We start from the raw sequence: 24,170 nt of genomic DNA, 5'->3' as shown, positions 1-24,170 counted from the left end.
ATGCTAATCCTTCTTGATTCTTGAATTTGAAGCTTTATCAATAGAAATTTAGCACACATGCAAAGGTGTCCAGAATCCAGGAGTGGTGAATAGGATGCGAGATAATAATAAAAATTCAACATCCTTATATCTTTAAATTTTCATCTTGAAAACTTTTTAATTTAGGACATTTCTACTTGTTTCCCTTTAAAAATCGTTAGAATTAACATGCTCCAATATTCATAAAAAAAACTGTCGAGGTTTCGATATATCTAGCTATTAGGCAGTAAGTGAAAAGCCTCAAAGAGAGCTTCTCGATCTTAATGACATTGATCTAATCACTTATTAGATAAAACAAAAAATTTGATGTTTCGACAGTACAATGCCGGAATCACATTTTCCAGTGATTCAATTACTAATTTACACTAGTGAAAATCATTTGCTCTAGTGCAATTTTGTTTTCGTGAAATTATCGTGAAAATTTCTCTGTTCGTCTTAGGAATGTGATAACAACCTCACATATTTCAATGTTGAACTATTTTTCGAGGGTGAGATTCATCAATATCAATATGTTTAGAATTCCGCCATAAATTTTAGAAACAAAAATAAAATGAAATTAATGTCCCTATCCATTTTTGGTGGAAATTGGGAAAGAAAGTAAAAGAGAGAGAAGGTCGATAGTAGGAAGTGGAGTAAGCGGCATCCACTCAGAGATGAGGAATTGTAAATGGAAACCATTTCAGGTAGTTTAAATAAATTTGCTCCTTATCATCCATAGTCAAAAAATATTTTCTTGTGAGGCTACAAATTTTCTATTTACTCTCAACATAGTGTGGTAGATAATGAGAACATTGATATATCCAAGAAAATAAAAATCGCCTGACACTTCCGGTATAGAGCTTGCAGAACTGCCTTCAACCTGCGAGAAATATGTGAGAAGAATTATCGCTTAAAAGAGTAACGAATTTTTTTCAAGGAATATTGCTCATGTGAAGTCAATTAATAAAGTGGCTTGGCACACTGTTGATTGACAAAACCAATGGAAAAAGATATTTTTTTATGGTTTTTTCAACAAATGCGCTTGAAAGCCATTCATCTTCACGACGACACAGGTTGATGAAAGAGGTGCCTGAATTTTCGCCATATTTTGAAAAGGTGCCATATTTTCGTCAAGAATATGATATAGTGATAGGTAAAAAGTGTATGAAATAATATGTTTTGGTTTATACAACAATTTCTAAGTTCGATACTCAGCCCAGGATTTAGGAGCTTGGTACCAAGAAGACCTTCAAAATCTTAACCACAATCACCATTATCATCATCAGAATCATAATTATCATCATCATTTTCATCATCATCATCATCATGATTATCATCATCATTATCAGCATAATCATCATCATCATGATCATCATCGTCATCATCATCTTCTTCATCAAACATGAACATCATTATTAGGATAAGCATCATTATCATCATCATGGTAAAATAATTCACTTTTATTTCAAACGGTTCTTATATAGTTCCTTGGTCATTTTAAGTTCATATTGGGAAGGATGGAGAAAAATGTACATAAGTAAGATCCTTCACAATACCTGAGGTGCAATCAATAAAGTCCTCGGTTTTGCGTATTTTTTTACAGTTCAGGATTTGTCATTTAATATTTTTGATGTTACTAATCAATCTTCCAAAGACACCGACTTAAATATTTACGCGTAATTTCCTAATATCCACTATTAGGAGCTTTTTGCGCACGAAATGGAAAGCAGCTGTAATATTTCTCTCTAAAATTAAATCTTATTACTTTAACGTCGTATATTCGCCATTCTCCTTTTTCTACGTAAATGCCATAAAGCAATTTTTCAAAATTTTGGCATCCTTTCACCGCTCAGCGAACAAAGATTTTACCTGCTTTGTCATACACAGACTGGTCTCTTTAATGAGCTTAATTTAATGATTATTGATCACTGTTTCCATAGAGCATCTCTAGGTAGCGGCCAACTTCCCATGAAAATAACAATTAATTGGGAAACTGCAGAGTCAAATAACCTGAACAATAAATGGTTACAGATGAGAGCGCATTTCACTCAAAGGAAAATTTCCATTGGCAAAAACATTGCGCATTTGGTATAAGGCATTTACCTGACCTGAATCAAAAGATTTTCGCAGAATATCTTGGAGTCGGTCCAAGTCCACTCTAAAAATATTCTTTTACGTCTGATATTGGTGTTAGCGGGTGCCAGGTTCATGTCGGAACTTCTCATTGATTTGTCTTTGATTTACGCAAATGTGGCTTTATTTTGAGGACAAAGCAGGAATTGAAAAAAAGAGAGAGTTCAAATGATAGAGGTCAGTATCGTTGAGATGCCACAGCAATAGAAGTGCAGCCACCTTATTTATAACCATTACAGCTGAGCTGCACTCCGAGAGTGGGATTGTGTATATGCACATCCTGCCCACTTTTACAACAACGGAAAAACAGAAATAGAAATCAAAATATCTTTTTTGACCTCGTAGGAACTACGTTATACTCGTGGCATTAAGTCTGCATCCTCAGTTTATTTTTGGAAACCGAGTTCGTAATAAATCAAGACGTTGCTTGTGTGGATTATACTCAGCGAGGCAGCAATATTAAATAAACAAATGTTGTTAAGTTTGGGAAGACTCTGGATGTAAACATCAGAAAAATCCACATATAAACGCTGAGAAACGCACGTCCTATGAAATGAATGAATTCGCTTGGAGTTCTCAATAAGTCCAGGGATATTTTCTGGACACTCGGTAAAGCACATTAATTCAAAAATAAGCGTGGAAACGTATGAATTTGACTGCCTGTAAAGAATATTCTGGGAAGGAACATTCGCATAGGAAATACACCAAATTTCTTTGTGTGAAGCAAATTTTCCTGGATCTAAAATTAACCAGTTTTCTGGCCAAATTCTCGCGACACGAAAGATCTAATGAGGTGTTTAACTACGGCTGGTCACTTATTTCTACATGCTGACTTCAATTTTATTTTTACCCTGTATCTCATTATTATTGTTCACATGCAGCTCATAGGGTCAATCTGAAATTAGTGCTGCATCAGCTGACATATTTTTACAATTTTTATATTTAAAACCAAATTCGCATAAAGCATGAGGTTCTGCCTCTGGCTGCAGAAGAGAAATAACAGAAAACTTACTTTGACCGGTTCCTTACGAGGGCTCAAAAGCGAACTTGAAGCCAGGTTTCATCAGGACACGAAGCAAAATTGCACCTTCTCGATCTTTTAGTTAATTGCGCAGAAGTTGGACTGGACCAATATGTTTCATAGACGTGATGTAGGGTTCAGAAGGGCCACTTAGGGTCAATAACCCAATAATGGCCACTTAATCCAGAAGCCATTATGCAATTAAACCAAGGCAGGGTTTTGAATAATGTGGTTATAACGTGCGCTTTAACAAGCGCTTTAAGTTGGTTAAAACCATCTAGGTCAAAATGATTTTTCTGAAAACATTGAAAAAGGTTGCAAAAATGTAGCAAAAATTGTTATTATTTTAACAGAAATAACACACCATTTTGCTATTTAACTCTTAATTTAACTATTATTAACATTAGTAGTGATTTAATATATTTTGCTTTGCTTGATTCCTGAAAATTTATTCAAATCTCGAACGAAAACGTCTTGAATAAAGTGATTAAAATTGTCTACAATTTTTTCCAAAAAATTCATGAATATTCCTAAATTTCAATGCCAAATTTGGACTTGAAGGATGCGTTTTCCATAGACTCGAGGTAGCTGATTCGCACAACTCGCAATTATTTAATTTTTTATTAATACGATAAAGCTGAAGACGTTTAATTCATGGTTTACATAAAAATTGTCTTGAAATTATTGATTTTCCAGCAAAACTCTGTAGGGTTTATTTTGTTTTATGTCGGTGTTTAGTGCCAAAGTATCGTAATTCAGAAATGTATTATTATTTCCTACAGAAATCCAGAAACATAAATACTGCGGACCTCTATTTTTTTAGCCCTAAAGCGAGTAAATATTTCTTTCCAAGCCCTCATAAGCCCTTTTCCGTATTTCCATACTTCCATCGAGATCCTCGTTCTTATACCCTTTACCTTATCCAGATTCGTTTAGATAAGAAAACATAATTAAATGTCTCAAAGACTCAAATTTTGATATCGTTTCCCGGGTCTAAAGGAATAACAATCCTTATGATATCAAGCTAATGGACAAGAACAATATTATTAAGACGAGGCAGCTGCTTGATGCTTTCAAATTGACGGAAACCGTTCTTTTCCATTTGTTATCGGTGTGCAAGAGTTCTTTATGGCTAAATTATTGTTATTCCTTTGAAGAGATTTCATTTAAAATTTGAATTATTTTTTAAAATAATGTTTATGTGGCAACTAGCATGTCTTTCACAAATGGGGGAGACATGTTCGCGCACCTTTGAAACCTGAAAAAATTTATCGAAGTGAAATCTTACGCTAGTCAAGTGATTTTGGCCATGGAATATTTGCCCAACATTGGAGTAATGCACATGTACTGGAAAATTTCCTTCTTAAAATAAAATTAAATCTTAATTTGACCATAAATCTAAAGCTGGAAAATATCCCACTGGATCTTCAGGGACACCTCCGGGCGACCTGGGGTTCCCCAAGAAAATTAATAACACCACATGCGGTAGATTTCTCCATTAAATCGCTTGCCTTTTAATAACGCTCTATACAAAGCACCTTTTGCTTATGGTCTATAACCATAAGCATCCCCTGATGTTTGCCAGCATCTAAAGACGTCGATTTGTTAGTACAAATTACCAGTCTAATACATAAAGAATGGACAAATAAAATAAATAAATCCAAGCCAAGGAGTGGAGCGGACGATAAGCACTGTTGCAGTTGGTGGTATCGCACACACTGCATTGAAATGCATCCAGGGTCTGGTTGAGCTTGTCCAAAGCTTCCTTTTGCATCGTTTTTACAAAATCGCATATGTCCATGTTTAGGATAACTGAGGGTTGAAAACACTCCCGGTATGTGGTGAGCTCTTCAGTTATTATTTCCTCATCTGAAAGGCCTAAATTTTTGTAAGTATTACTCGGATAGGGATATGATTTCTTGAAAAATCTACCTACCTAAACTCTTTGATGAACGAGCATATTTAAGACAAACGCTATCCTCCAAGCAATCCCTAGGCTGCACATCCCTATAATTTATGGGATCGCCGCATTGGGGTGTCCCGGAACAGTAATAGCAGGAATCAGAAGAAGCCAGAGACTCTAAAAATATTTTTAAAAATTGTTTAATTATCTCAAGGGGTTTGGCAATAATGAATAAATTTTAATTTTTTAAATAAAGCTTTGGCACTGTATCCCCGTTGATGTTGATATTTCGAAAAAGCGCCAAAGGAAAATAATCCTATTATATAATCGAAACGAATGAGAAAAGAAATGTAATGGTTTATTCAAAAGGTAATGAAGGAGTAAAAAGGTTTTCCTAAATATCTCGACAACGGATCGATCAACTAAAAGAAAAAAACACCGACGTTAAGAGATTAGGAAGACCTTTAAAAATCTTAAATGGGAAAGGGTATCGAGTAATACCTCATTTTAAAGGTGACCTGCTCATTCCCCAGATTTGTCTTCACTGGACTTTTTTTATGGGGCCATTTCAAGTTAAAAATTTATGCGATACAATTTGAATCACTTGAAGACTTGCAAAAACGTTTGCGTACGTAATCTTACAACTCCAGAAACGCTCAATGACATCAGAGAGCACTATGAACACTATCTCTACTACTGTATGGAAGTCGGTGGTGGTCATTTTCGACATCTAATAAATTGAAATAATTGATGAGTGAAATCGATAATATCGCTTTTAAACCTTAATTTCTCAAGAACTGATCATCCAAAAATAAAAATAGGGTAGCATACAAAAGGCCGTCTAAAATGAAGTATAACGTGATACCCCTTTCCACTTAAGATTTTTAGGATGAAAGTCACCCCCACCTAGAGGTTAAACCTAGTAAAATGATTATACCAAAGAAATATGACCCCCTTGAAATTAAAGTTGAGGTGTCCGAGAGATTTTATGTTTAAGTGTTAAGACAGAGGACTTCTGTGGAAAGTTTTCGGTGGACCACTCTATATAGCTCAAATAACCCAAGATGAGCGCTATAATAAAGCATTATCATGCAGGTGGCAGATAAAAATTATTACTGTGCTCGTGCAACAAAGCGCTACTTCCAGCTCGCGAATGCGTGCAATAAAACTACTTTACCACACGCTCGAATGAAAAATACAGGTTTCTCCTTACCTAAAAAGTAACTTTGTATTAGCACAGCCACAGTAACTAGTCGATACATTTTTAAGCCTTTCCATGTTACTACTAAAAAAGATCGAAACAAACTGCTGAGATATTAGATAAGTCACTGGTTTTGAATTACACAAAGTCTACTCGTTAAGCCACTTGATTCAAGCAACTTTCCAACTGATGTCATAGAAAAGATGAAAACAATCATTGATCAACACTTGTGTGTGTGTGTGTGTGTGTTATTATAGTATGAGCTGTGGTATTGGTTTGATAATCTTTACAGAGATGACAATGCCCAAAAAGGCTGATATCTAAAAATAAAATATTTAAACAATGATAGAATTTCGACATAAGTATATGATCAGTGCTAAGGAAGACACCACTTCAAAATCTATTTATTTATTGGTGTTACTGATGATTAGCTACTTCCAACTAAAAATAAACGAAATTACAGGCTCGAGTGTTCCCCTCATTATATGATATCATAATCATCAACTATAATTCCCTCCTCTATTTTGTCAAGAACTGCATGAATATTCTTAAGTTTTCGGCGTAACTATTTTTCTAAGTAATATTTTATACAAATGATTTATAGATACGTGGTACGTAGATAGGTACTTTTTTTTGGGGGGTCATAGTCGTTTTTTTTTACTTTTTTTATTTTAACGACCGTACGTTTTCTACAGCTTAAAGTCCTTACCCGATCGATTTGGAATTTTGCCGAATTATCTAAGAAAGGACATGATTTTTCATGTAAAGAAAGGAAATTATAACTGCTTCATGTGTCCAAGTTCGCATTAATAAAAAGTGATTAGTGAAAATTAATATATAAAAAAAATTAATAAAGAAAAACAAATGTTAGATTAATTGTAATTGGGTTAATAATCTAATGAAATTAACGCGACTACCTGTTTTTTTTGCATATTTTATTCCGTATCTCAAAATTAAAAAAAAAAATAACTTGAGATGTTGGGAGAGATTCTGACACTCGAAAATGTATACCCTGTAGATTATACCTGCCAATTATAAATCGCAGTAATGGAAATTATGGTGACATACAAGTACGGTATGCTATGTGCATGTGTGCAAAACTTCAAATTTATATCTCAGAAACTAATAGAGCTCTGCTATAAACTTTTTTAAAAAACTTCAAAATCTAGCATCGTGTATTTCAGTAATGACGTGCCTTTATTTCTAAAATATTGCTGTACAGTGGGCAGATATGGTGATTTATTCTCAACCGTGAGACATTGAACCTGGAGCACATTTCTCCCATGAAGTTTGAGAAAATCAGTAACACGCGAATGGGAAACTTGGGAGTTGGGAACAAACTCCTGTTCCGATAAAATACACCCAGAAAATATTTATTTTTGGAGTGAATGTGAAGATTTAATGAATAAATCATTCAAGATAAAATATTGTGATTATAAATTTATGAGTTGTGAATACCATGAACACTTCGAAGAATTTAGATTAAACCATGAAATCTGCGTGAGACATTTGTAGCATACAAATTGGAATCATGACGCTGGATACATTATTCCAAAAGATGTTAAAGTAACATCTGTCCTAAAAAATGAGACTCAGAAAACATTTAATTTTTTAGATTTAAACTCAGAAAATCATGTTAGACCGCTACTCCGCGACTCAATCATAATAGAACCAGAGAGGTTCATGTGTGAGAACCTATAGACACGCTCTCACGAGGGAATTGTGGCCATCATGATTCATGCTGGATTTTATTTTATATTTTTTATTATATATTTATTATATATTTTTTGTTTGACCCTGAGCACATCGCGCTCATGCATGATCGCTCAGAAAACTAAAAACTAGTGACGAATTTACCAACTTTCTTAACATGATGTCTTGAAAACCTATACAGGGTGAGTTTTCTAAGTCGATCGACCATGGGAAAAGCCAAAATAGGAAAATCCGGATAGTGGGCTCATGGTCTATTTATCCTTTTTCTATAATCGACTGATACAGCTCCTGAAGGAACACCCCGAATTTTCCATTGAAAATTTCACTTTTTAACATTGGTCTAATTTTGGAACACCATGTAGAAATAATTTTGCAAATGTTTTTTAAAGGAGGGAGAGCAGGAGGCTTTTGGGCATTTTTGGGCTTCAACATCAAAAATTACATTAAATTAGCAACATATATTTAATGAATATTTCAGTGCCAAAAACGACTATCGTAATATTATAAATCAATGAAAATAATAAGAAATTATTAGTAAACAACATCTAAACAACTCCACTGTTCAATCTATTTTTAAATTTTAGTTCCTGACTATACATGAACCGGTCAGTTCAATCAGTGATCATTGTTCGAATTCTCATTCGCATTATACTCAACCCCATTCTTACTCTTTATGGCGTTCACGTGGTACGACTTTAATTTCTGAAAATTGATTTGAGGTACCGGTAGTACTGTTTGCGGTGGCTGCAGCGGCTCAATTTTGCCCGCTCCCGAAGGAGCGGTGGAAAGCTGTTTCGCCCAATTATCCTGTAGAAAGTAGTAATTAGTATCATTAAGACTTGTGATTAATTTTGTCTATACCAAAACGCTGGTCAGTTGCTCATTGAGCTGTTTTAAGAGCAGCGTGATAGAGTAGGCCTGAGTCCTGAGAACTGAAGTGGTTGTTTGCTGGACTTGTTCCAAATGAACGGTCTAGATAGCAAATTACGATCAAAGACTGTGTGTCTCAGCTACGTTATCTCTGATTGACAGGTTGAATTTCGTAAACACGCTTAATCACTTAAGCATTAGAAACAGATTACAGGAAATTCCACCTTCATGATGACTATGTAGTACATTCCCATATCTTAACATTCATACTCCTATAATATACCGGGTGTCCCTGAAATGACTGTACAACGCTTGACCAAAAATTCCTTAATCAAAAATAAGGTGGTGTAGACAAACTTACCTACATCTAATGTTGCTACATTTTGCCGCTACAGGGCATCAAAGTTCTCAAATTAACATTGTTTTTTCAAAATAATTACTAAACGCTTTTATGGATTTTTCCTAATTTTGGAACTAAGAGTTGCTATATAAATTGGTGTGTTTTGACGTCATTATCTCGAAAAAACGATATTAATTTGAGAACTTTGATGCCCTGTAGCGGCAAAACGAAGCAATACTGTATATAGGTAAGTTTGTCTAAACTACCTTACTTTTGGCTAAGGAATTTTTCATCAAGCGTTGTACAGTCACTTCACGGACATCCGGTATATCGGTCAGTACGTACCTTGAGAACCGACTCAGCTACTCCAACGAACTTATTGACCAAAACCGCTACCGAGTGGGTGACATTTTGATTTACCTTCTTTGCCACGGACGCAGTAAAGTTGACCAAATGTACTACTCTTCTGGCAGACTCCCGTGTCAGCAACACAATTAATTGTTCCAGATTTTCAGGCCTGGCCTGATTCTCCGGCTCATCCTTGCTCAAAATGACCCAGAGCTCTTTACCCTTCTGGAAGGCCAGAGCTGGGTCTGTGGCTACCTAAAGTTCCCATCAAGACCCTCCCTCGTTTGACTACTATAGAAATATTATACCAACTCGGCGACATAAATCAAGACGTGGACAGCCTCAGCACTATGCTCCTTCAAGGCTTTTACCTCAGCAATAGTCCTCCTGGTCAACCGTCGCTTAAGTTTCCTGCCCAATCTATCTGCGTGCTGGATAGTGTGTATAGCTTTATCAGCAGGTCGTCCTGCAGGGGCATCCACTTCTGGCCAAAAACATGTTCATACACATCGTTTTATCTGCTGTCAGCACTTACCGTCAACGCTTTTGTCTTGTTCATCTGCTGGCAGATATCTATCCACATACTTATCAGCAACATCCAAGGCCCCATCTAAAGTATCAGCAGCGAAAACAGTGTATTTGCTGGCCAAGACGCTAGTGCCTATTTGCTTAACTGAGTCTGCTCTCTTGAGAACTGGAGTCACTATTTTAGTATTCACAGTATTTTTAGCATACTGCTTTGTGTTCCAGTAGATCTAAGGTAGAAGATGATTAGTAGAATGGTTCATTTTTGAGTCGGCTTCCTACCATTTCAGGAGGCAAATGAATTGATGGAATTTTCTCTTCGACTATGTCCAAAGTTTTACAAACAAGTTTGTCCACCTGGGAGAGAGGTCCTTGGAAGAGGACTATCACGGGTACCGCCTGATCTATCGCTGAATATAACGTGTTTTCTGCTTGGTCCAAGGTCCAGTTAAACAAACTATTTGACCTCTGAAACTCAGAATTTCTGCATCAGAAATCTTTCTAAAAAATCTATATGAAAAATTTTAAGGAATAAGATAAGACGCGTGCAACCTAAGGAAACACTTTAAGCTGCAATTAATGATATTTTATCGTAAAAATAGTAAAAATAGTGGTCCGGAAGCAGAAAAATACATTGTTTGAAATCTAAAAATAGGAGGTCATTATGGGATCAAGATTATTCTGTCTATTCTGTTTTCTCTTTTATACTTTCCGCACGAATTTGCGTGCGAAAAGTAAATTTAAGTTGAAATAATATATTATTTTCCATAATCTTCCTTTGATTCGAGCTGCTATCGCCTGCTTGCCCCAGATGATAGACAACTAATACAACATACCTACACACTTTTATTGATATAGGAATAGCCCCTAAGAACAATAAAAACTTTCGTCAAAATATTGTAGATTTTGTTGTTAACTATTTAGTAATTTGAAATCTAATTGATGAGAAATCCTACTCCAAATAGCAGTAAACTGGGAGATTAGAAACCCCTTAGAAAACTAAGAAAAGTTAATTTCATTAAAGCAATTTTGAATTAAAAATATTGAAATAAACCCAAGGTATTGCTCAGACTCTTGACTTCTTTGAAAACTGGCTTGATGTTAAAGTTAAGAAAAAAATTAATAATTTGGCTTCTACGCACTGGAATTTGCATTAAAATAATTTCCGAAAAGTACGCATTTTTAGTCAGTAGAGCCTCCATCGGGGATGATTGCCTTCATTATATGCTCCTGCAATAATATACTATTAAAAAGCACTCATGCAATGGTGCAATACAAAAGAAGTCCAAACCTTAAAAAAAAAGCGTTCCTGGCGTATTTCCTCAATCTAAGTAGGAGTCTTACCGAGGTCTAAAACTCCCCAAATTTCGCGAAAATGCTTTTAAAAAAATTCCAAACCTCTATTTGCAATACTTTTTTTTTAATTTGCACTAATTCTTAACCTGTCACCTCAGAAAAAAATAACTAAGATCTGTGTAAATATGTTCCGGCAAAGGTCAGAATGGCCGAATTAATGACGTCAGGAAAAGCTAATTCAGAGCGTCGTCATCTCAAGGTCAGAAGTGACCAGACTCGTTGGAATAATTATTGGTAAATACCACCTTGTTTTGGTATTCATCAGTCATGACGAGTTATCCGTTCCCAAAGGTCTTTTACCTTAATCTTTTGGTAAATGTTGTCTGCATAACTGAGGCCCGTTTCAACAATAGGCAGGTTGTAAATCCTGGTCACAGACTCCAGTTCAGGCATGTTCAGCGACTTCCTCTTGTTTTGAACCACTGAAACACAACAGCAATTATTTCAGAAGTTCAATTTTCAAGAACGTTCGCACCAAAAATGTACTCCGGAAGTAGTTCGGGATAATCATGAGGAGGAAAACTGTTATTATTAAGAAGTATCATGGTGGTTTTATTAGTAAATACCTGCTTGCACACTTGGCCGTGGGCTGCAGTACTCAAGTTTACACATGTTCAAAGTACAATACCGTAACTAATTAAAGCGTGTTTTACACGTCCATATGATACAGGATGAAGGCAAAAAGTAAGACACAAGCAAACCGAGTTATGGGTAAATACAGGGGAATAACGTACATTTCATCTGATCGTCAGTTTGAACTGACGTGGACACATAACGCACGATAATCTTGGCTGGAGCCACCTCCAGACTGGACTTTTCTTGCACTAGAACGGTTCTCACTGGGGCCCTCCGGTATGTCTTTCTGCGTTTGGTGCGGTGCGACATAATAATGCTCTTTAACTACAAAAATCGTCGGTATGTAAGAGATAAAGGAAATTGGAATCGTGGAATGTTGGTCATTAGGTACCTGTTTTAAATGCAAAACAACACAGTTGAAGAAGAGCACTCGCGTAAACGGTTAATATCAGAACGGATGCACGAAATACTCAATCCACTTCTTTAGTTTGAACGCAGAATTATCATCAGTCAACAGCTTTATATCAGTTGGAAATGAATACAATTTAAATTAAGAAATTGCATCACTCTTGATGATGAATTTATTATTATTTTCATTTATTTAGGGGTGATTACAGAGCTGGTAAAAGATATTATCACCGCTCCGGATGGGGACTTTTAGGGCACGATTGGTCTGTGAATTGTCGCAATGTGCTGAAAATTGAAAAAATTGATAATTGGTGTATTGATGGTCATCGCTAAATTCAGAGCAACGTGCATGAATACAATTAGGGGTGGAAAAAGCGCGAGTGCACTACGAAGCTTACGGAATTCCCCTGTTGCGGAAAAAAATTTAAACTCTACATCAGAAATTGAGTCTTTTCTCACGGCAGAGTCAGTTAGCTCAAGTTACCTTCAGGTATCTCCACTTTGACGGCTTGTTAAAAGCGATAGCTCCAAATTTTTAAGATATCGGCGACTAAAGCTCGAAAGCGACATTACGAAAAAGAGGGACATTTTTATAAATTTTCTGTGTCTGCGGAAACAAAAACGGTTTCAATTAAAACGTTGACCTGAAAGTCGATTTTTACAAATTTTGCAGAAACTTGAACTGACCTGGAGTGACCTGGACTGACCTGAACGTGAGCATCGGTGAATTTTTGAGAGAATGCCAAGAAATTGGGAGTAAGAGCGTTTTCACACGACACCATTACCATACCACGCGACCATTTATAGCGTGTGATAAATGGTCGCAGTATCGCAAACACCAAAACTATGTGTTATTAAGTCGGCTGTTTTCACACATAGGCAACACCATAAAATTATGGTACCGCCGACACGATATGGCGCGTATACGAGATTTGTTATAAAATCGAACCGTTTTTGCCAGTACCATTTCTCTACACAATGCAAACTTATGCATGTTTTCACACGAATCACCATAGACAGTCGCGATTTGTTTAGTATTATTGAAGGGGCATTATAATGAAGCCAAAATGTCAAACATATCTCGAAAGTTTTTGTACGAGTCTTCAACTCTTATAAAGTTAATTAAGCAAAGACCCTGCATCTGGAACTGGAAGTATTATATCCAATTTTTATTTTCTAATATAAGATTTAAGTTTTCACGTTGTTTAGACATTCATGTACAGGGTGTAAATGAAATAAGGGGAAATATTTTAAGTACTGATTTTACATTCGAAAATGTAAGAAATATTGGTATAAACATGAGTTCGCAAAAGCCTCCTAATGGAGCTTCGACCCTTCGAAGGTGGCCTCCAAGAAATGCGGAATGGCATACGGAAACGGGGGAGAGCTACATTTACTTAACATATTCCTATATCCTTATCTTTTATGATAATTTAACATCGGAATGTGATTCTCTCTGGAAAATCATCATAGTGGCCATTTTGAACACCTGCTTTAAGACTATTAATTTAAGTAGTTTTGCAATTTTGTTTTTATTTTGAACTTGATTTTTTAAGCTTTTCGTCCCTTCTATCAAAAAAAAGTTTTGTTTTACTAGACAATTTCACACCTAATTTCAGCTTCTCATCTTGCAATGTTTCCTTGAAAGCGGCATATCTCTTAAACGGTTCGTCCTACGACAATTTATCAACAGTATGTAACGTATAATGTGTGTAAATGTTCTATGTAATTTTAGACAAGAAATCATATTCCGATGTCACATTGTCATAAAAGTTAAAGCACACGGGAATATGTTAAGCAAATGTAGCTTTCCCTTTGTTCCGTACGCCATTCCGCATTTCTTGGGGACCGCCTTCGAAGGGTCGTGGCTCCCTTAGGAGGCTTTTGCGGACCCATGTTTATACCAACTTTTCTTCATATTTTAGAATGTAAAATCAGTTCTTAAAGTATGTCCTCCTATTTCATTTACACCCTGTATACAATGGACACTCCATTATGTGAACCAATGCAAACCAGCGGTGTTCATAAGATCACATTGTTCAAATAATCAAAGTTATTTATTCGCGATGATTTATCATTTTATTCGCATTTTACACTTAAGTAAAATATTGTGCAATATGTTTTTGTACTTTCTTCGTGGCTAAACTCTTTTGCAATGCCCGATCTCTGCACTTTCGTAGAACTAACAAGTCGTCAACATTGAATATGTTTCTTTTCCGCCAACGAATGACCTTATTAAATGCCTCTACAGCTTCTGATGAGGTTACTCCGATTCTTTCTATATGATTTTCAACTTCATCCCCATAGCATTTCACATCGTCATCATCATTGTTGCTTTGTTGCTCATCTACCTGATCATCGTTCCACTTGTGAATTCCACTCTTGAATAATCAGCCTGTAATCATTTTTTGCGTAATTTTGTAAAAAAATTATGTAGATACACGTGTACATACATATGTATGTGTAAATTTATTCTTACGTCTCTATCCACTTCATTTAATAAGTTTACGATTTCTTGGATTAGCTCTTCAGTTTGGCTTTTATACAGTGTGTAACACTTAACCTGCAATATCGAAATATCTCAAATGCTAGGCATCTCATAAAGAAATGTTTAGTACCAAGCTTTAATCACTCTGAAGGGGAAATATATTGGTGCTAAAATTGATTTCCCTCCATCCTCCGTGTGGGCGGAACGGGGATGAACTTTTTAATTTCAAACGGCAATCCCCATTTTTCTTTACAGATTCAGATAATACGGCTAAAAATAAGAAAAATCTGTCGGAAATATTGTTTTCGATTTATGCTAGAAAAAACTGTAATTAACGAAATTCAATTTCTCTTTCACCTATGACTTACCGAAAGGTTTGATGATATCTGCTTTAAAATGAAAACGTATTATAATTGAAAATGTGAATTTTTGTGTAGCTTTTATGTAAAGGAAAAGTTCAAAATAGTATCCTCGAACTTGAATGCACTTATTTATCTGAGTTTTAAACAACTTTTCACATCTACGAAGTGTGTTTTCTGAAATATTGGCACAAGCGTTTATAGTTCACAGAATCATATTTTTACGTGTCGCAGGTATTTCTTTATAAACCTAATCTTTGAGATATCCTCACAAAAAGAAATCCGGTGAATTAAGATCTGGAGATCTAGCAGGCCAATTCACTGAACCAGATCTGCCACTCCATCGACCGTTAAAATTATGATTAAGAATTTCAATATTCCAGGTTAAATGTTACATACTGTATTTTTCTCTAAAAATGCTAAGGGGAATATCCTCCTATGGATCTTCATCAGTATCATTTTCACTCAAATTTAGAATATTTTCAAGGCACTTCCTAATTGTGTCAGCTTGAAGCTTGTTCCGTGCCAGAAAAAGATTTATTATAGTATCCTTAATTATCAGTTCCTTCAAAAGTTTGGACAAGTTTTCGGATTTCGAAGATACAATCGAAGACAACAAACTAGATATGTAGTAAAGTTTTATGATGCGGATGACATTTCGGCCCATAGGTTGTATGAGTGATGTAACATTTGGTGGCATATAAAAAGCAAAGATATTTCCATCATCTGAGCGTAAGTTTTCAGCTGGTGGATGAATGGGCGCGATGTCCAATAAGAGAATTGCCTTTTCAGGCAGCCCGACTTGTTTCAAATGTTTCCTAACTTAACAAATGACAAATGTTCTTTCAAGAACTGGATATATACGGTATGACCCAAAATAAACAGTACGGAAACAGAGGGTGCTGCGGAGTTGCTTATGTAATATGCATTTGTGATATTTGAATTGTCATTAGTTGACATATTAATAGTAAGCTGCAGTTAAATTTGATTTAAAAATAGTTCTAACAACGGAAGAAAAAGTGTTTTTGGTAGAGCATTACTTCCGCTCGTACGGAAATGGTCGCAATGATGGTCCAAGGTTACAACAGGTGTCCATAAAATATCGACAAAAGCTTAATAAAGTAGCCCCCAGCGAAAGTGTGATATTAGCTGTTTGTTGAAAAATTTCGTCGCCCCGGCAGTGTAGTGTGTTAACGTAAAAGTTCTTCCGGTTCTTGAAAAACAGTGAAAACGAAGGACGTGTTTTTTGACCAAGTTGTGCAATCACCTCAAAGAAGCCCTGTAAGAACTGCATGTAAACTCAACATCAGTGAAGTGTCTACACGTCGAACATTAAAATCAATTGGTGATGATCCATACCGTATTCAAGTTAGACGATTAAACGCTGCGGACAAACCTGAAAGAGAAATTTACTGTGGTCGCCTGTTGAATTTAATTTACGAGGATCCGGACTTCTTGGAAAACATATGGCTTTCAGACGAGAGTCACGTTCACCTTAGCGGCTATATTAATCGACAAACAACCATATTCCCTGGATTTAAACGTCCTGTTGTTACTGTACAGAAACCACTCCGCAGTCTTCGAAGTACCGTTTGGTGCGCGGTATCTGGTCATGGAATGATTGGTCCTTATTTCGTGGAAGACGATAATCAAAATCGACTTACTGTCAATCAAGACCGTCACAGAGAAAAAATTATTGTACCTTTCGTGAGAGATATAGAGAACTTTTGCCGTGCGCGAAATCTACAGGTGCGCACAAAATGGTTTCAACAAGATGGTGCAACGAGCCATACAGCTGCGCGCACCTTAGACTTACTCGATCAATATTTTCATAATAAAATCATTTCCCGGGGAACAAACTTCGAATATCCTCCTTACTCACCTGATTTGGCGCCGCTTGATGCATACATTTGGGGCTTAAAAAAAGACAAAATATTTCACTCAGAAAATCCGCCGGCGAATATTGCAAAACTACGAGAAAAAATTTCAACAGTTACATTAACTACTTTTTATAAATATGTTTAGTCTTAAAAAATTGATGTGAAGCTTGTTACATCGAAACGGTGAAGATTTTTAATATTTTAATTACAGAGATAAAAAATAAATCTAATTTTTATTTTCGGTACTGTTTATTTTGGCGGATGTCTATGTACGTACGTTACATATAATGTATGTAATCTATGTACTTTTATCTAGGGAACAAATGTCCTGTGGAACCAATTTTCAAAAATTGTTGACGTCATCTAAGCTTTTGTGAAATAGTCGTACGTAATCAATTGGTAAGACAAAGTTCGTAAAACGTTTGAGATTTTTTGCTTTTCCTATTACAAGCGATCGAATTTTATGTTCTCCAGTGGCATTGGTGCAAACAAAAAAGTAAGTCTTGCTTTTTCAGCCTTTCTTCCCGGAACAGATTTTTCGTCACTTCTAACTAAAGTTTTATCAGGCAGTAATCGCCAAAAGAGGCCGATTTCGTCAGCATTATAGATCCGCTCGTTTACTAAATTTAGCCTTGCAATAGCCGAACGCAGGTTTTGTTTGAATGGATTAACCAGTTCAGGATTGACGAATTGTGGATTTCTCACCAAATATTTTTAGAAATCTAATGCCAAATCTGTATTTAAAATTCTGCAGCCAACCGTCACTTGTAAAAAAATTCTATTTTTCCATCATTTTCACGTGCAGCGACTTGGGTTCAGCTTTTAAGAGTTCGCTTGTCAGAAAAAAGTTTTTTAGCCTCTATGTGCAAAATCGGTCAGGTTTTTTCTCCATTCTAAGCATTTCGCCTTGCCTTAAAGTTTTTCTTTTAGGTTTTCCTAAACATTTTAACTTTACCTTCAAAGTGTTTATTTTACCCTTGTTTATAGCGCAAATTGTAGATTTGGTGGCGCCGTACTTTTTAGATAAATTTGTGACGCTCACCCCGTTTTCAAAGATTTTTGTAATGTCACATGTTTCTAATAACGTTAACGCCTTTCGCTTCATATTGATGCACTGTACCCAAACCAAAAATGTGTACCTGTTACGCCAAATACAACTGAAACCTGTGTAGTGATTTATACACCTTCTCGGGATACAGGGGGAAGTCCCGGATATTTCAGGGAAGTTCCATCTTACAGTTTACCAACATGCAAGTGCCTTTATTGCATTTAGCTCTATATTCACTTAATCGAAATCTAAGCTGTTTACTCTATAGAATCTAATATGTTTCGATTTAAGTGTTCACAGTTTCAGATAGTTCAGATAATCCAAGGTTCATATAATCGAGCACATACTGTATTTCTAATATAATATTTTTAAAAAAACTTACCTCAAGGCAATTACTAGGATTTCCTTAAGAGGAATACTTAATCTCGTAGTTGTGTCTTTTTTCTGGATAGAGGCTGGAATGCGCTCTATCAGCATACTGAAGGTGTTGTAGCTCATACGCAAGTAGTTGAAAAATTTCTCTCCATTTTGAACTAATTTACCAAATAGTGTACAAAAAGAATCTTCCAAATATCAATTTGGAGCAAAGGTTAAACCCAGAAACACCGATTTTTCCATCTCTTTGCTTCTCTGCTTTTTTCCGATTAAGAAGCAGCGCCGACAATACAACTCTACATCTTCTATCCATGACACTTTACAATACCAAAGTTGACTACACCGAATATTTACTTTAGTTTTCAAAATTTTATGGTAACTAATTATCGTTGTGTGCGAAGATGAAGTACCATATTGCTACCATTTATTGCGCGATATAGATGGTATGGTAATGGTGTCGTGTGAAAACGCCCCAACTCAAATTGCCTGACTTGAGATTTTTAGCAACGCATACTCGTCAGTTACAGTCAGTGCAGACCACAAAAAAGGACAAGTACACTAGATGCATTCATAGCACTATGTACACACATTCCTGATGAAGCCAATAAGTAGAAACACGTGTCGCCAAGTGCCTAACATCCGCTTTCCTTCTTACTAGAGCTCTCGGTTCCATTTGCGAACATGCCACCCTACATTTTCCTTTATCCGAAACTCCCCAAATAACTAAAACATCTTATCTTTAGCATTTTATATCTCAGACACTAACAGTATGTCGATAGAAAAGTCAGTTTATACTTGCAGGGCCCTGCTGCCTCGCCCTATAGAACTCGACGATTTGACAGTTTTTTAAAATCAATTGCTCTACGAATTTTTAAGATATCGATGACTAAAGCTTGAAATGTAAATATTCAAAAAAATTCAGGTTTTTATAACTTTTCAGCAAAGTTAGAGTCGCTTTTTGCTTAACTAAAACTGGTTGCTAAAACAAAAACAGTTTCAATGAAAATTTTATCCTGAAATGAGTGAAATCCATGAAGAAATTTTTGGTAAATTTCCGGAAAACTGAGAGTAACTCTAATTGCCTGAATTCAGATTTTTGCCAACGTGCACTCGTTAGTGTGCAGTCAGGGCAGGTCAGAAAAAAGCAGGAGTGCACCACGTGCCCACATTCCTGATGAAGCCAATAAGTCAAAACACGTGTGGTCAGGCGCCGCTTTCGTTCTTCGTCTTACGCGTGGTTCCTCTTGTGAGTAACTGAACTTTTCAGGATTGAAATTATTGGCAATACTGAAACCCAACAATACACACTGAAGGAAAATGATTTTCAGCGTTCTTTATATCCAATAGTGAAATATCCGGTCTTTCAAAATTAAGCATAATCAACTAAAAATTAACAAAATTAATAGTAAAACACCTTGAGCCTCTATATCTTTTTTGCCTTTTAACAATTCCTCCATTAGTTAAGATCAACATAAAACTTCCTGCATACCGCAGATTATATTATTAAGAATGAGCGGTTTCATTTAAGACATTCAAAACACTTAATTAGCAACTAGCGGCCTTATCGTTCGCTATTTAATAATATTGTCTTATAGACTTAAACTAAAAAAATACTAATTACCCAAACATCGTTTAATAGAGTTCAACTATGTGGACCTCGAAGTGATTATGTAATGTGCAAACTCATGGAAATGAAGTGAGTGGGGGTGAAGCAAAGTTATCTCTTTCTAATGTTTTCAAAGTATGTCACGTTGTTCTCATTATTGAATTTTTCCCCTACTTTTAATGGGCGTTTCTACGGAGGTTAATGGAAAACATACATCTGGAGTATTACGTTTGGACTATCACCATACTGTACCATGGAATTAACATTCGGACATAAGACTGCAAATTCACTTTTCTGTAATGTAAACTGGAATAATGGGTGCATTCAGTGGACAGCGGCGCTTTGGCGCTTTATTGAAGCAACAGCGGTAGCATTTCGCTACAGCGATGACTTAAAGCGACGAAGCGCATTGCGCTGGAATTTTTAATCTGTCATTTTCACCAAATTAACGTTTGCTTATCAAACAGATTATCAAATAAAAACTGTAAGTTTCGAGTGTGGCAGCGATGCAGTCCCCTAAATGCGCCCTATGCTTCGCTAATAATTACCACACTATAATAAGTCCGATACGCAGCAAGATTTAACCGGCAAATTTGGCAATTTTTAAGAAGTTCGCAAGCGATATGCCAATGGAATGAGAAATGCAATAAATAATTTAATTTTGCTATAACAAATTTTCCGCGCGAATTCTTCAAGTGAAGTTCAAGAAATTCCGCTACTATAAGGGCCAATTCTACATTGTAAAAATGTTTTATCTAGGAGATATGCGACTGGTACTTTAACCACGATGCCGACTTTAGAGAAACTTTATTTTATTTGAAATATCACATTGATTTTCCCAAAATAATAATTCACTTACTTTTTAGGATGATGACACCTATCGTCCCAAAACACAACACTAGAAACTTGCGAGTGTAATCACTGAATGTGGATGCTTATTAAGAGCCCTCTGACACCAGATTAGACTTGACCCTGGCTTAACCTTCCCCTGATAAGGTGTTTAGCTTCTGTTTTGATTCGACTTTACATGCATTCGGATATGATTGACTAAACCGGACTTAAGGACATAATAATTACTTCGGATTTTTTTGCTTTTAAGGTTTAGCAGATAAATAGGTTTTTGAAATGTTGTTGTAAGATAGTACAATCGCAATGTGAATTTTTGAAAAACTCGTATTTTTGCTGATCTAATAGCAAAAGTTCATTATTTACATACGTCCATCTATCAAAGTACGTCTAAGCATACAAAAAGCATCCATTGCGGGTAAAACAGAAAACGTGTTTAAAGTCGAACTTAAACACTCCCAGTTTTTGCTACAAGACACTAGAGCTCACTGTCAATGACTCCACGTATTGAGGAAGCGATGGAGGAGGCATCGAGGATGCTCAATAGTGAGGCGCAAGCTCCGAAAATCATTTTGTTCCATTTCGAGATAAAAATGACAACTTTTCCGCGCTGCTGTGTCGTTAAAACAATATCGAAAATAACCTTCTTTCTATACCGCTTCTTGCGTTTTCCTCCCTGATGTTGTCGATACGTTCTGCCAAAGTCAACATTATACATTTCCACCTTAAAAGTATTAAAAATGCCCTTTTTCCACAAGAAGCTTTAAAAGGCCCTATTGGATGTGATGGATCGCTATGAAATACGTTTTCTCGCCTTGTTGCTAAAATGGCTGAGCAACAGGTTAATAATGACACGTATAGAGCTCATTATTTATTATTTGTTTTTCTCTCTCGCCCTCATTATTTATCACCCAAGACGTGTTGTTTTTATGTGTTTCGGATTTAATTTATCGATAATTTAGATAAGTTTATTGTCAATTTAAAAAGTCTAGTTAGAGCCAGTACTGAAAAAAATCGTATCTACACCGTTGATTTAAAATTCTTTATGACTCATATGTCTCTCAGAGTTGCGCGCTTTGGATTCAAACTAGACGTCCGCGTCATGATTTCCTTCATACCCTTGGTACATAATACACTATTAAATTCCTCTATGTTCACCAGAGCAGCGGCAACTTCTAGCATTTTCTTCTAGTTTTCAATTAATTCACTGTTTACTTTAACGTTCACAGTATTCAGCTCCATCACTTACAGTTACTAATACCAAGAGCCTAATCCAATATTGGCAGCAATACCTCATTAGAAGGCAGCGTAATTGTTTTGTGCATCTTCAATTTTATTGATCATATTTGAATTGTACAATCAATTGGAATGTAAATTAAATAGCAATCAATAAGTGGAATTGTTTACTAAATAAATCCTGAATGTTCGCTTATTGATCGTTAAACTTTTCAACGGATAATTTTCCGTCATCTTTGTGTCAAGAAAGTGACACAACGTGATATATTTCTACAAATTCCATTTAAGAAAATATATTGGAGATTGTGTATGATGGATATGTAGTCTGTTTCCGAATATATTCCACTAGATATGTGTAAAGTGGTACAAGAGGCTTATGAGAATTTGTTGCCTGTTAATACTGCTCACACTCAGTTTCTTCTTTCGCTTTCTTCCTCAGATAAACGTATGAAATAACATCGTTATATTCATATTTGTAGTTAATAGTAGTTTCCATATTGAGGTGGAAAGTGTTTCTTTTTTGTCCAGAGCAAAATATCGCCACAATATAGGTAGATTACGGTCTAGTCACGAACAGATCCAATATTGTAGCATTAACTCTGTATTTCATATTCACAATATAGCACACACGGGTAAATCGCGGTCAAACAATCCAAAATGCATATTACAATATTTGACCTTACCTTCGCTTGACCAATAATATAAGTTGTCCATAATGTGATTAAGTTTTTATTCAAATTCCTGAATAAATCTTGAATGTGTACTTATTAATTGATAAACTATCCAATGGATTAGTTTTCGTCACCTTTATGTCAAGAAATTGAAAGAATATGATGGTCTAGTATACATGTTAGTTAAGAAAGCCTTGTCGAAGATTATTTGATGTGAAGCCCTTTTTTTGATACATCCACAAAATATCTACATAAGAATTAATTTTTTCTGCTATGAATGATTTTGTGGTGCATACCGTCCGAATATTTTTGTGACGCGTTTAATGGTTCTCTAAATTGTTTTCTTGAAATTGGAATATAAATTATTATGATTTTTTGTTCTTTTTTTATGCAGACCCCTAAATAAATGATTGATAAAGACATTTCTGATATAAAAAAATAAAATAATAACTAATATGTTTAATTAGGACTTGTGAAATCTTTAAAAAATGCGCGTCCGAAAATTTTTGGGATTCACTGTATATGTAAAGCGGTATAAGAATCCTATAATAATTTGTTGTCTATTGATTTATTAACAATTGAATCCTTCTTTCGCTTTCCTCCTCAGAAAAAAAATGTGAAATAACATTATTATATGCATGATTGTACATAATAGTAAATTAGATATCCAGGTAGAGAGTGTTTCTTTTTTTTGCCTAGAGCAAAAGAACGCCACGGTATAATCAGATCACGGTCTAGTCACAGACAGGTCCAATATTGTAGAATTCACTCGGTATTACATATTCAGAATAGCATACACGATCAAGTCGTGGTCAAACAATCCAATATGAATATTGCAATATTTGACCTCACCGTGGCCTGACCATTAATATGAATAGTTCATAATTTATGTTAAATTTTATTACTATTAGTAAATAAATCCTGAATGATCCTGAAAATACAGTTATTGATTATTAAACTTTTCAGTGGGTAATTTTGTTACCTTTTTGTCAAAAAAGTGACACAACATTATGCCTTGTTGCATATTCCATTTAAGAAAACATATAGAAGACTGTATTTTTTGCGCAGCTCTTTTTTAGTGAATTCCAAAAGATATGGATAAAGTGGTACAAGAGTCCTATGAAAATTTGTTGCCTATTAGTGCTGTGGGCTGTTGTTTCCCTCTTTCGGTTTCTTCCGGAAAACCAACAAAAGGACCTGGATAGAGACCCCCCTCCCCTCAACTCCTCCTGAGCTGGGTGAAATTACA

The 24,170-nt window shown here is 35.6% G+C and overlaps 2 protein-coding genes across 4 annotated transcripts in view; both read right to left on the bottom strand.

The window, feature by feature from the left end:
- Window positions 1-4,675: 4,675 nt before the first annotated feature.
- The window catches only part of LOC136417551 (uncharacterized), a 32,267-nt gene continuing 12,772 nt past the window's right edge, over window positions 4,676-24,170 (bottom strand). The window contains exons 2-4 of one of the 2 annotated variants that reach the window (XM_066403302.1): window positions 6,289-6,345; window positions 5,109-5,252; window positions 4,676-5,050 (exon numbers count right to left, since the gene is read on the bottom strand). In XM_066403302.1, coding sequence (XP_066259399.1) covers window positions 4,788-5,050; window positions 5,109-5,252; window positions 6,289-6,337 — 456 coding nt within the window. In that variant the 5' untranslated portion in view covers window positions 6,338-6,345 and the 3' untranslated portion in view covers window positions 4,676-4,787. The remainder of the gene's footprint in view (window positions 5,051-5,108; window positions 5,253-6,288; window positions 6,346-24,170) is intronic. The other variant, XM_066403303.1, reaches the window with a different exon arrangement.
- On the bottom strand, window positions 8,433-12,543 carry LOC136417539 (lipid storage droplets surface-binding protein 1-like). 2 transcript variants are annotated; one of them, XM_066403287.1, is made up of 9 exons: window positions 12,396-12,543; window positions 12,163-12,328; window positions 11,729-11,850; window positions 10,355-10,540; window positions 10,083-10,302; window positions 9,856-10,031; window positions 9,545-9,802; window positions 8,851-8,961; window positions 8,433-8,796 (listed from the first exon to the last, which is right to left on the bottom strand). In XM_066403287.1, exons 2-9 carry the CDS (start codon window positions 12,311-12,313, stop codon window positions 8,605-8,607), a joined length of 1,416 nt encoding a protein of 471 aa, XP_066259384.1. In that variant the 5' UTR covers window positions 12,314-12,328; window positions 12,396-12,543; the 3' UTR covers window positions 8,433-8,604. The 2 variants fall into 2 exon arrangements, with proteins under 2 accessions (XP_066259384.1, XP_066259385.1); XM_066403288.1 differs by having other exon boundaries at window positions 9,856-10,028.

Source organism: Euwallacea similis, chromosome 28 (genome assembly GCF_039881205.1).
Source record: "Euwallacea similis isolate ESF13 chromosome 28, ESF131.1, whole genome shotgun sequence".
In the NCBI taxonomy this organism is placed as follows: domain Eukaryota; kingdom Metazoa; phylum Arthropoda; class Insecta; order Coleoptera; family Curculionidae; genus Euwallacea; species Euwallacea similis.
Note: the sequence above shows the minus strand (reverse complement) of the source record. Positions and strands in the feature narration are given on the sequence as shown.

Coding starts and splice junctions, on each gene's coding strand:
- LOC136417539 (XM_066403287.1), bottom strand. CDS start 12,313: ATGTCGCACCGCACCAAACGCAGAAAGACATACCGGAGGGCCCCAGTG. Junction 10,303..10,354: donor TTCATTTGCCTCCTGAAATG/GTAGGAAGCCGA, acceptor CTTCTACCTTAG/ATCTACTGGAACACAAAGCA. Junction 8,962..9,544: donor TAGCTGAGTCGGTTCTCAAG/GTACGTACTGAC, acceptor TTTGCTATCTAG/ACCGTTCATTTGGAACAAGT.